Source organism: Cavia porcellus, unplaced genomic scaffold (assembly GCF_034190915.1).
Source record: "Cavia porcellus strain 051 isolate PalLab524CR breed Dunkin Hartley unplaced genomic scaffold, mCavPor4.1 scaffold_33, whole genome shotgun sequence".
Classification (NCBI taxonomy): domain Eukaryota; kingdom Metazoa; phylum Chordata; class Mammalia; order Rodentia; family Caviidae; genus Cavia; species Cavia porcellus.
Window position 1 is genome coordinate 23,093,661 of NW_026947516.1, and position 12,800 is coordinate 23,106,460.

Genomic DNA, 12,800 nt, shown 5'->3' on the forward strand with positions numbered 1-12,800 from the left:
TTAAATATTAGGACTAATTGTAAAGTTAAGTAGAATTTTTTTGAGCTAGGTATAGTGGCTCACGCTTGTCATCCCAAGATTCAGAAGGCTGAGCTAGGAAAATCACTGCAACTTTGAGGCTAGTCTGGACTACATAGTGAGACGTCATCTCAAAAACAAAAAAGTTAACTGGAATTTTTTTCGTGTGATTAGGTTTTTGAACATATGTATTTCAGAAAAAAAGTTTCTGCAAAAGTAGCTTTTTCTCTAGAAGAGAGAATATTAATATATTTAACTATGTGAAAGTTGGTTGGAATATTATTAAATGTCTAATGATTATAGTTTTATTACCATAATATATTGCATATTTTATACTTATCCAAATTTGTTTTGCTTTCATGGAAATGAAGAACTTATAGGTTTTTGAACAAATATGAAATTTAACTATTAATTTGTCATTTTGCTCTATAATGTGTAAATACATATAAAAATCAATGCACAATTTTTTTAAAATATTCTTAAATCCTTTCTTGAGCAAAGATGTAAATATATTACATATGTGTATAAATGTATAACATTACTAGGAAAAATTTTCCTGCTTAATGCAGTGAATTAATACATTGACTTGTTCAGGCATTCATGATATAAATATGTACATATATATGCACATATATACAAAATATATATTTTGTCTCACCCTTATATACATCAATTTATTCAACTGAAAATTCAGTTTTGTATTTGTACATTTTCTTAGTTTAACATTATCTGAGTGCATTCCGTAGACATTTAACAAATGAGCCCCATTGATACAGACTGCTTCTTATCATTATTGAGTCGAAAATACCAGCCCTTCAAATTTTCTGCTACAGGATGTATCCATATAAACATAACATTGTGAATTAATAGTTTTGAATCAGCCTGTGATCTCAGCTGCATTAGCATTCATATCACAGGCCACTTACAGAAGCTTGTCCATTTACAGATAGGCATAATCTTACCACAATGCTATGAATTCATTAAAGCTGCTTCCAAGCTAATTGTATTATTAGTTTGTTTTTGATAGAGGACTCACATAGCAAAAATACCAGGCAATTTGTTCAGGAAGACCTTTAAGGTAACTGAAAATAAAATTCTACCTGAATTTTTATTAATCTTGTTTATGTTATCTAAGAACTAGCTAATAATTATATTTTCATAAAATAGTGTTTTACAAAATAAAAGAATAAATTACAGTGTAAATGGAAACCTCATCTTGTGATGTATTAAATTGATAAGACAATTTCCTGATTCTGTAAATCTGAGAACATTATTTTTTGTTTAAATTTAAATCCTGGAAATATGAATATGTATATTTCAACATCTAAACACTTGTACACCGACACAGAAGCACAGATTTGTGCTGAACTAAACTCATTTTTTGAAATTGACATTACTTTTACGAGCCTATCTCGATTTTATAATATGTAATGGGACTTAATTAAAAGTATAACTCAATTCTGTAAATGTAATATTTTAATCTTAACAATACATATTTTTATCTAGTTAGATAGCACTGAGTCAGGGCACCATTTAGAGTAACTGGTAACAATTGAGAATTGAGGAAAAATATAACTAATCATCCACAAGGAAAGAAACATTGCATATAGTCATAGATTTGTCATAAAAGTCAAATGTTTCTAACAATAAATTTCATAGATAATCAGTGAAACATTTCATAACATAAAGGATGAACTATAAAAATACCACTCATAGGCCCAATCAACTACAGTAATGCAAGTAATGTTTTGAGAATCCCTTAATAATACTAATTTAAATATTTTAATAATATAACTTTATTAGAGAATTTTTTCTTTCAAATTTTGTGGATGAAAAAATCAACTTGCTACATCGCCAACCCCTTCATTTTAACACAGGGTCTCACTAAGTTTCCCACTTCGAACTTGGGATCTTCCTACTTTAGCTCCCAGAGTGGTGGGATTACATGTTTGTACTACTACACCCAAATAAGCCCCATTATCAGTCTTTATATTACAAGATTTCTCAGCCTTCTGTCCAAAAGAAACATTGCTGATATGCAATAAAATTTTCGTATCTCCATTTAAAATGAGTCCTATAGATACCTTCTTACTCTCAAATACAATACACAAACTTTAAATACTGAGAGTATTTGAAGTTTGTATTTTATTAATAACATGCTGTTTGAAATCTTAGAATTCCAATTATATAGTGTTGCTTTGGTTCCTAAGGCCACAGTATTCTTTATGTAGATGATGGTACTTAAACACATTTTCCTTTTTAAACGGCACGTATTTTTACCAAGAATCAATTAAACAAACAGGCAGAAGAAAGCGATGTTTAAGTGAACGTTTTTAGCATTACACCTAGTATCTTGCACACTAAAGTCAATTTGTAACACTAAAACTATTTTTATGTTTACAGTGAAAAATGAGTTGAAACAAATATTAGAAACTATGGCATATTTTTGTCATTTATTAGCAGTGTGACAATAAGTCATTTAATCTCTCTGAGCCTTAGGTCTTTTTTTGAAGGGATGGGAGGTAAAATAGGGATAATGAAAGTTCCTCTATAATTCTCAGAAAATTTGGAAAACTTCACAGATATATTGTATGGGAAAGATACTATTTTACACTCTATGCCACTTCACCTCCTGCACACTTTTATCCAGCCTTTTCCTTTACTCTATCTTTTTAGGGATGAAAAAGGAAACCTTCCTTGTGAAGATCTCAGAGGACATATGGTGGGCAAGCCAGTGCATAAGGGATCTGAATCACCAAATTCATTTCTGGATCAGGAATATCGAAAACGGTTTAACATTGTTGAAGAAGATACTGTCTTATATTGCTATGAATATGAAAAAGGAAGATCAAGTAGTCAAGGACGGCGAGAAAGCACACCAACTTATGGTGAGAGTTCTCTTATGTTTACAGGACGGTGTATGTCTGCCATGAAAGTGTCAGTTGTCTATCGTAAGCCTTTGAGTTGTAAAAATCATTTGATTGATTTTGAATCTTTATATAATCTGTGTCCATAATGTCCTTCTAAATGGAATATCAGCAATATGATACATAATAATTATTCCAGATTTTTCAAAGATGAGCAAAAACATTTTAGCTCATAATGGTTTATAAAAATATTTTTAGCATCACATATATTTCTTCTATGTTAGGTCTTTCCAGATGAAATAATTCAAGTGTCCTTTTAAATGAACACTTACTGTCAGCATGAATTATTTGAAATAAAATTATCTCCTTAGTCTTGAAGGATTAAAAATATCTTTAGAAGCCTTTAGCAGCTAACTGAAAAACTGTTTTGTATTTTTTAAGAAGTTGCAGAATTAATCTGGCATTCAAGTAGAAATGAACTTTAAATAAAATGCACATACTGTATTTAAGGCAGTGCTAACCTGATAGTTACCAAATACTTAGGTTTTCTTTTTATCTTTGACTCTTATTTTTCCTTTAATGACAAAGAAAGCAACCCAGTCATAAAGGCAAAAAAATTATATAGTGTGCCTGCAATATTTACAAAAAAGTTGCCTAAAATTAAAATTAAAAGTGGTAAAACCTTTACTCCTATTACAATAATGAATATATATATATATATATATATAATTTGAAGTCTATATTCCTCCCTTTCCAGTTTTCAAATTAACCATTTATACTCATTTATAGTGAAGAGTTTATACTTGAGAGGAAAAACAGAATCTTTGCTGATCAGTTCAGATTTGATCAATAGGAGCTGAGCAGAGTGAAAATTGTTTTTAACTGTTTCCTACACTTATCCCTCAATTGTTCACAACGATTTGTATTTTTATTTATTCCACATGTGCATCTTGACCACCCATTATTAGGCATTAAAGTATGTCAACTCTCCTTTTTCTGGCTATAGTCTGTTTATATTGAAGTGTATAAATGTCTAATTTAAGGAAAATTTATAGTGATCAAATTGAAGTCATTGACAGATTACTCATAACCTTATAAAAATGTCTATTATTATTTGATTGGCTATAAATCATTAGTCCCTTCAGAAAGCAGTTTAATGTGCCTAGTATCATCATGTTTCACCACTTCCCAAAAAATAGAATATTGTTTAAATTTTTAAAAATTTTGATAACTGATAATTTGCTGTATTTTATAATTAGACAAGAAATATGTACATGTTTAAAAGACAGAAAAGGAAGTAAGCAAATGTCTTTTAAAACTGTTGAACCTGAAATAAATATAGTCTTAATATATCCATGGTTTCTTTCATTCTAAGACTCCAATATAGGTACTTAAATGTACATTACTAGTAGTAACCTAAAGTCTATTCCAAGTGACTAAAAGTTTATTGCATTTATTTTTTCCAAACTCAGTTCTTAAGTAATAAAACATAGCTGTCAGTTTCAGGAATGCACAAAAATTTTCCCAAAATTTAATTCATTTAACAACTCATTCAACTAGTATTTGTTGTATACTTAAAGACAGCCAGGTACTGAGAACACGAAGGTGTATAAAACATAAATCCTACTTGTACAGCAGGAGTAATCCAGAAAGAAAAAACACTTAAATACATTGCATTGCAATCACTTCAGGTGAATAGGAAAATGTGCACAAAATCCTACCCAACTCAGAAAATTAAACCCCAAAGTTTGGCTAGGAAATCAAATAAGCAAATATAATAATTATGTTAGCTTTTAAATAACAAATTTCTATCATCCAGAATGTTTAAGTGCTAGTCATCCCTATCAAATATTTGATACCTTCTCAAAACGTGGGTCTGAAATCTGGTGGTCTATGTAAATCTCTCAATCCAGACCCTAAAAGCCCAATACGAATGACTTTAAACTTTCGTGCCAATAACAAATGACAGCTTCTTCATTTAACTTATAAATTGGTCCATTATGTAGATGTCCATGTATAACAGTAATATCTTTTTATTTGAAAGTGATAATAAAAATTCATAAATGTCCTGAAATATATTACAAAAAATCTACAGCACAGTAAAGTTCATATTTGATATTTCTCCAAATGACAGTAATTTAACTTTTTATCCCTGTGAGATATCTTAAAATGTAATCTGCAGGTCTTTTATTTTTAGAGCGTTCAATTTAGTTCTTAGAAACAAATGCTGACCTGTTGACTTATGCAAATTTAGACACTAACTACCCTTCTACTAACTTGCAAATTATTTACTCAAAGAAAGTTTAGAATTAGTCTAAGTAGGACTTTAAGAAGCAAAACGAGCACAACATGGTGGCACATTCCTGTAATCTCAGCATTTGAGAGAAAGAGGCAGAAGTATCTCTGTGAGTTTGAATTCAGTCTGGAATACCTAGTGAGTTCGAGGCCAGCCTGAACTCCATAGCAAAACCCTGTCTCAAAAAGACAAAAAAAAGCACAAAGAAGGAAAATGAGACAATAGTTTATATTACATGTGTATGCTTTAGTTTGAATATCTCTTAATACCTTCATAAAGGATATACACATATATGAAAATAGGGAAGCTCCGTTTATTACACACAATGACAAGCACAGGTATTAAGACTAATATTTGAGAATATCCTTACTGTGGGCTTTAAAGCATGTTGTTTTACCAAGGTTCTTATTTTATATCATGGACCCTCTAACTGTTAACAGTGAGTTAAAAGTTCAATTATTCAACACAAGCCATTGGACAAGCTCTGTGGACAGTAGACAACACTCCCAGAAAATGAGTCAGTGATACCTGTTGAGCTTTTATGTATATCAAGCACTGTTCTAAGCATTTGAAAGATATTAGCCCATTTAAATTTTTGGCCCACTTAATCTTAATGTCATCCCTATGAAGCATATACCAATGAAATCCTTGTTTTATTGAGAAATCTTAAACACAGAGTTTAAATCACTTGACTTGTAAGTGGTAGAACTTGCATTAAGTTCTCGTGGATGTTTGTTACCCTACCAATGGTTCTGCCTTGCAAAATACGATTTTTAAAAATCTAAATTATAAGAAAATAGTTTCCAAAATTTGTACTGCTCCTTCCAAATTCCAGAATTTAATTTGAGACAAACAGAGCTATGATGTTGTTATTTATGTTATTTTACATTTCCTGGCAATATAATGACCATGCGTTTACATACTCATGGCCCTGACAAACTTTAGGGAGAAAATGATAAACTGAGGTGTAACCTCAGTGTGTTATATGACCAGCAATGTGTTACGTACTTTTTAAATCAGACAACAGAAAGTTTGTTTTACTTTAACAGAAAATAGACAAAAATAACTCCTGGATACACTGATGCCAGTAGGGGAAGCAACCTAGATTATGGGTTAGTAGCACTGGTTGTAGCATACTTGGTAATCCATGTCTGTATTACCCTTGGATGTTACTCTAGGCCTCAGTAATGTCAGTGTATTGAAAATTACATTAGGACCCAGTATATTAGATATTTATTTTCACTGTTGTCATTATTACATAAAAGCTTTAATATGAAAATAAAAGGAGGGAAAATAGCATTAAGTCACTTTAAATATTTGGTTTTATCTACTCGGGCTTCTAAGGCAAAGGTTTAATTTGATGAGATCATTTGCTTGGCAAGAGTTCAGAATGGTGGTATTTCCCATCAGCTTTCTCTTTTCACTGTTCAGATGCAGCTGAGTCCCTAGGTGGTCATAAGTGATCATACAAGAAAAAGAAACCATTTTTAATAATATTATAACACTATTGCTTTGACAGTAGACTACTCTGCTTTATTAAAAATGCAGTACCTCACAAAAGGCACAAGAATGAATGTGGAGTTGTTATTTTAGAAATGTTACTCATGTATTTTATTTGCATGCATTAGGGATTGAATAAAATTAATATCTGTAACATTATACATGAATATTTTCAACTTCAGTCATTGAGACAAGAGGAAACCAAGTATTCTGTTCTCTTACTTTCCTGAATAGCAAATGACTTAAATGAATTTTAGAAGAATAACGATGAACCTAGGGGAAATGGTATCCTAAACTGAGTTTTATCACTGTAAAGTGAGGATAGTGTCTGTAAATTACAGTATAACTTAGAATTCAACATTTCCTTTCTCATTTTACAAATTTATTCTATCATTTGGGCAGCTAAGTTATAATAAATAGTATTATTCCAAACATTTGCTAAAGAATCAAATACACACAGTAGGTTCTTCTCATTTCCACTTCTTTCATTTACAAATACATGCTTGCTCTCTTTCCTGTGATTTTTGAATATAAATAATCTTCCTTATAAGGTGAAAGTTTAGTTGTCATTCAGCAGCTATTCTTCGGAGGAAAGAAAATGGAATCATAACCACTGGATGTATCTGGGTTCAAGTAGAGTGTAGTATTCCCAAAGAAAAATTAGCTTCATAAATAGAAACTACTGAATAGAAATGCAGAAATATGAGATATAGACAATGCTTATAGGAATTCTTATTCCTTTGAATTGTTTGAAATATAATAAAGGCTTCAAATTAGCTAGCCTCACAAAATAATTTCAAGAATCAAGCTAATGGTAGTAAGAGACCTTGTAATTGATGGAAGAGTGTTTCAACAATTTTTTGACATAGAAATAAAAATGGTCTGTTCCTAATGTAAAGATGAGGGTAACAGTCTAGGGAAGGCATTCTTCCTTCATTTGTAAATTTCACTGATAGAAATAGAAAAGCCTGAGTTTTGAGGACAGATAAACCTCAATTTGGTGTCACAGTTTGGCCTATAATAGATGATTGAACTTGAGACTTCACTTCCCTATTTTATTTTTTAATCTGTAAAAGTGGAATAACAGTACTAAGAGTGTTTTTCAGAGAATAAAATCAGATAATATATGTGAAGTACTTGGTACATATCTTGTTCCATAGAAACTGCTCAAGAAATGGTACCTGTATATCATAATAAATTATTTCTGTTATTAAATAGAAGTGTACTGAAGATTTTCAAGTATTGATGAATAAAATTAGCACTTCTTTCTCCCATGGAAGGACTCAATAAAATATGTATTCCTTCCTGTTGGATTCTTTGCCAGGCCAAGTAAAAACTCTTTAACTTCCAGCAGCTAAATGAAATATGAATAGATTTTTTTTTACTTAGTCTTGCCAAAGGAAGAACATTCTAATAGCTAATAATATTGCAAATTACTATTACCCAAGTCTTCATAAACTCCACTTACAGAAACTATCAGTTCATATGCTTGTCCAGAAAGTTCCAATTATACCCTCTTAATATAAAAAATTTGAGAACAGTACAATCCTCACACCTTCTTAAAGTTTTAGGTGAGTTGCTAAAAAAAAAAGACTTGAAGAAATAATGTAAAAGGTAAATAAATTAGTTGGATACCCTTATTCAGATGTGTCACCACACACCTGTGATCTGAGCCATCTTGGAGGCTGAGATTGAAGGCAGATGCATTAGAAATTCAAGCCCAACCTGGGAAAAATAGCAAGACCTTGTCTCAGAATAAGAAATAACTAGGGTAGCTCATTGTAAAAGCCCAGAGTTCCCTCTCCAGTAACCTGAGAAAAGAAGGTTATCCTCAAGGAGTTCAAGGCACTGCATACTGAATAAAGCAGTAATATTAAGAAAAGGAACTTTTAGTGACGTTCCTTAGTTTTAATATGTGAAGAAAGTAAGAAAATTACCAAACCAAATAGCAAAGCTGATGCAGCTTTCAGAGGAAAACAACTCTTCAAATGAATTAATCAGTAGCAAGATGTGAATTATATGAGGTATTGCTTCCCTTATAAACAGAGTGATAAAATTAAGAATAGAAACACTAATTTAGTGACTCCCATTTGGGGTCAGTGTTGCCCACTCAGAGGACATTTTTGATGTCACAATCATAGTGCTATTGGTGAACTACTGTCATGTTAGTGAGTGGAAGCTCAGAGTGCTGTTAAACGTCCTACAGTGCTCAGGACACCCCCAACAGTAAAGATGCATCCGACCTAAAATGTCGAGAGTGCTGCTGCTGAGAAACCACAGCTAACCTAAGAAGAACCAATTTATAAGTTAATTGAATGTAGGAGATAATAGAAAATCAAAGTCAGAGACTTTATATGACATAGTGATGATTGGCTATTTTTTCAATTCAAAGAATTAAAAATATACCTAGAATAATTCAGACTTAGCATATTCTCTGTGCAGAAGTAGTGTAAGGTTATGTGTCCTTGATTACCTACCCTGCACTGCAGTTAAATACTTAACCATGTCATCCTCTGGAAAAAAAAAAAAGATGGTACCTTTGTCCCTAGTTGAAATCAGAATGCATTTTCCCCTATGAAGAAAATGTAATATTAGTCTGCTTTTCAATTTGTATATTTGATAATTGAATTTTTGAGGTCAAGGGGCTGGGGATTTAGCTCAGTGGCATAAGTACCTGCCTTGCAAGTAGGCGGTCATGAGTTCGATCCCTGGTACCAATAAAAAAAAAACTATGAGGTCTTATAAATGCATGTGATGCTGGAAAGCTGAAAGGGAGTGGAAGGAAGGAGAAAATAATTAAAATGTCATGTACACATACCAATTCCCTACAGTGAATAGAAACACTAACTTAGTAACTCTCGTCTGAGGCACTGTTGCCCACCCAGAAGTCATTTTTAATATCACAGTCATGGTAGAGTCATAATGTAATCATTATGTACAGCAGACGTACTAATAAAAGTTAAAAAAAAGTGAAAATAGAGATGTATCAGGTTTTAAATGGGCTTAAATAATCTAACGATTTCCTTCAAATAACTAATTCTGAAAGAGAATATTATAATTATATGGTTAAGTAAGATGAAGAAGCTCTGTGTATTGTATCTCGCTTTTGGAGATTAGTAAATATACATTAAGCTACTAACAGTTTTGAAATTCTTGATGAATTTGGATTAATTTACTGTTTTCCAAATGTATTTGTACATTGAATCTTTTTCAGCTTTTTGTTACATAATGTTTACTTTCTAATGAACTAACTTTGTTATATTTTGAGAAATATTCTTTGGCAGTCTTCTTAAAGACCCAAATACCAAGGATAAAAATTTCCTTGCATTGTAAGTTCCAAACAACTGACTTACAGATAAGCATTTGGAAGAATCTCTTATTAAAATTGAATCCTGCTCTACAGTTGATTTGTTGAATGGTACCTTCATTCTTCATTTTTATCTTGCAGAAAAGCCAGATTCAAGCCATTTTCTAGAATTGAACTTATTTTTCATAGAAGTCCAAAATTAAAAAATAAAAACTACTAGAAAAATAAGTGTTTAGTGTTCTGTATTCTGAGATAATTGTGGAATTACTTCTATTTACTGCAAAACAACTTGGCAGAAATCACGGAAAAAACTAGACCTCAGAGGATAGAAAATGTTGTTTATGTTCAGTGTTGTTCAAGAAGAGATTACTGAAAAGAAAAAAAGAGATCACTGAAATGTTATACCTTAACTATTTAAATGACTAGAAAGAGAGGAAAAATGTATATATGACAACCTAGCATTGTTTTATAATTAACATATTATGTTAAACTAATATACTTCCCATTGTTTTTAAGATATGGTTTCCAAACACAAAGCTTCCTTTACAGTTCATGCTCTAATTCTCCATTAGTTTTTAACATGACTTTAAGAATATTTTGCAAGAGTTTCAGACTGGGTGGGAGAACACTTAAAAATATAGTAATTAGAGATGTCGTTAAATTAGTTTTGAAGATAAATTAATTGGATTTTTTCATTCATGATCTTGAATGATTTATCACTAGCAATGCGATATAATGAAAAAGACACTATGATAGGAACTCACCAAAGTGTGCATTCATGGACTGATTCTAACTCTGATTATCTGTGAAATCCAAAAATACTAAATTAACTGGTGCATCTTAAGTTTTTCACCCCTACCTTTCTTACTAACATCATGAATAAAATTCCAATATTTGACAGGAATTATAAAATGTCATTTGTTTTCAAATGAGACTCTTCAATTGATGAGCTTAATAGTCTTCATGAAAAATAGTGACTGTCTTCCATATGTTGGTAGGATATTCAAGGCAGTGATTTTTACTGAGATTTTTGAAGAGTGGCTTGCTTTAACTTGCAGTTAATGTAAAAATTGCTTGCTTTTAACCAATTATTTTCATATCTGTGTCATCTTTCTTGTCTGTGTCCATATTAATGGTGAGTGCAACAAGAAGCCAAGATATTTTAGCATTCTTTATTTTATAGTCTTCAGAATCTTCAGAGGAAAACCCAGAACTCTTTTGCCACTTAGTATTTAAGGTAGCTGAATCCTTTCTCATTTCTCACCTACTTCTCTAATGTAGAATTGTCTCTGTGCAGCAGCAATATTTCCACTAAGAAAAGACCTCAAATTCCAACGTGTATAGTTTGTTCCTTCTCTTGGTAGAGTATTTAGAAAAGATAATTTGATTCAAAGTGTAATTATCCATGGAATCAGGTGTTAAATATACCATACAATTTCTTGATATGATTCAATATTTTCTCCTTCAACAATTGTCTTATTTTACCATTTCAAATATAGATCACATATAGAAAGCAACAGGAAAATTAAAGATGTGATTTATTCTTGGAAATTGGATTTTAATTGGCTTCGATTTGCACAATGAAACTGAAAATATTTAAAGTTAATAACTAAAGTTTGCATTTGATTTCTATTATTTATAAGTGCCATTAAAGCCAGTGCTTAATCAACACATTGAAAACTTTGCAAATCAGTTTTTAAGGTCTTTTATACCAAACAAATTTTTTAAATGTGGCACGAAGATCAAAGTGCCCATGATTACATATTTGATTGGATCCAGATATATATTACAATTATCCTTAAAAACTACTGACTTCCCATGTATTTCAGTTATACTTTCTCTTCAAATGTATGATTCTGTACCTTAAATAAACTCAGGATGTTTTCATAAGAATGCAGTAAACCATCTGAAAGTAATTTTTTGCCTAGTATATAAAGAGTTTGATGTTTGTATGTGGCAAGCTTGTAATTCAACTATACCTTACTCATTTTCTTCAAAATACTAGCTAAAATATTCAGAACAGATACATACTTTTTCTCATACTCTAGAGGAAGCTTTTTGTAGCATTAAAGGGTTTGTCAAACTTGCAGAGAATTTCTTGCAGTTTTTTTTTAACTTTTAGGGACTATGAGATGATTTCTTCTCAGGTATTCTTTATTACTCAGAAACTTAATGATTTTGCATGTTTTAAGAAAGTAGAAAAAGATACAACTGAAAAGGGCATAAATTCAGTGGTGTCTCAGTTGACATCATGGGTAGCTTAAAATCTTGATGTTTCTAGAAAAGAGATCAGGAGACAGGTCATAGTGCTTTGGAAGGAAGGGGAAGGAATCTAGGAAAATAAGAAATGGATGTGGCTTGTATCTTTTTTGGTTTAGTATATAAGGGAAGTCCCCTGTTTAATTTTCTAAACAGTTAATCCTTGAGCAAGTGGTTAATGCACTGTTCGGAGTGCTGGAAATACCACACTAAACAGCAGAGGAGTATCTTCTGGCTCATAAAATTTACATTCAAAAAGAGATAGCAGAGATCCAGGAACTAATTTAATACTTTTTCTTTTATTGTAATTGGCATGCTATCAAGATGATCTTTGAGAGAAAATGAGAACAAATAGAGAAACCTAACCTAGAATAAGAGGTAAGGGACAGGTCCCTAAGGAAATGACAATTTTTGCTTAGCTCTGAAAGATGTATGTGTGTGAATTTATGAAGAGAAAAGAAAGAACAAGAAGAGCAGAGTCCTGGAGGCAGTGAAAGTGTTTCAAGGAGAGAGTAATCCTCTATACCAAATGCTACAGATAGATGAGAAAAGT

General features: G+C 31.4%; 1 protein-coding gene and 1 long non-coding RNA gene across 10 annotated transcripts in view; one reads left to right on the top strand and one right to left on the bottom strand.

Moving 5' to 3' along the window:
- Cnksr2 (connector enhancer of kinase suppressor of Ras 2) overlaps positions 1-12,800 on the top strand; it is a 284,365-nt gene that overhangs the window by 187,481 nt on the left and 84,084 nt on the right. For all 5 annotated transcript variants that reach the window (XM_063242887.1, XM_063242888.1, XM_063242889.1 and 2 more), the window contains one exon: positions 2,695-2,906. In XM_063242887.1, the coding sequence (XP_063098957.1) occupies positions 2,695-2,906 (212 nt within the window). The remainder of the gene's footprint in view (positions 1-2,694; positions 2,907-12,800) is intronic.
- Positions 1-12,800, bottom strand: part of LOC106026909 (uncharacterized) — a 121,350-nt gene that overhangs the window by 78,968 nt on the left and 29,582 nt on the right. The gene's annotated exons all lie outside the window — the stretch shown is intronic.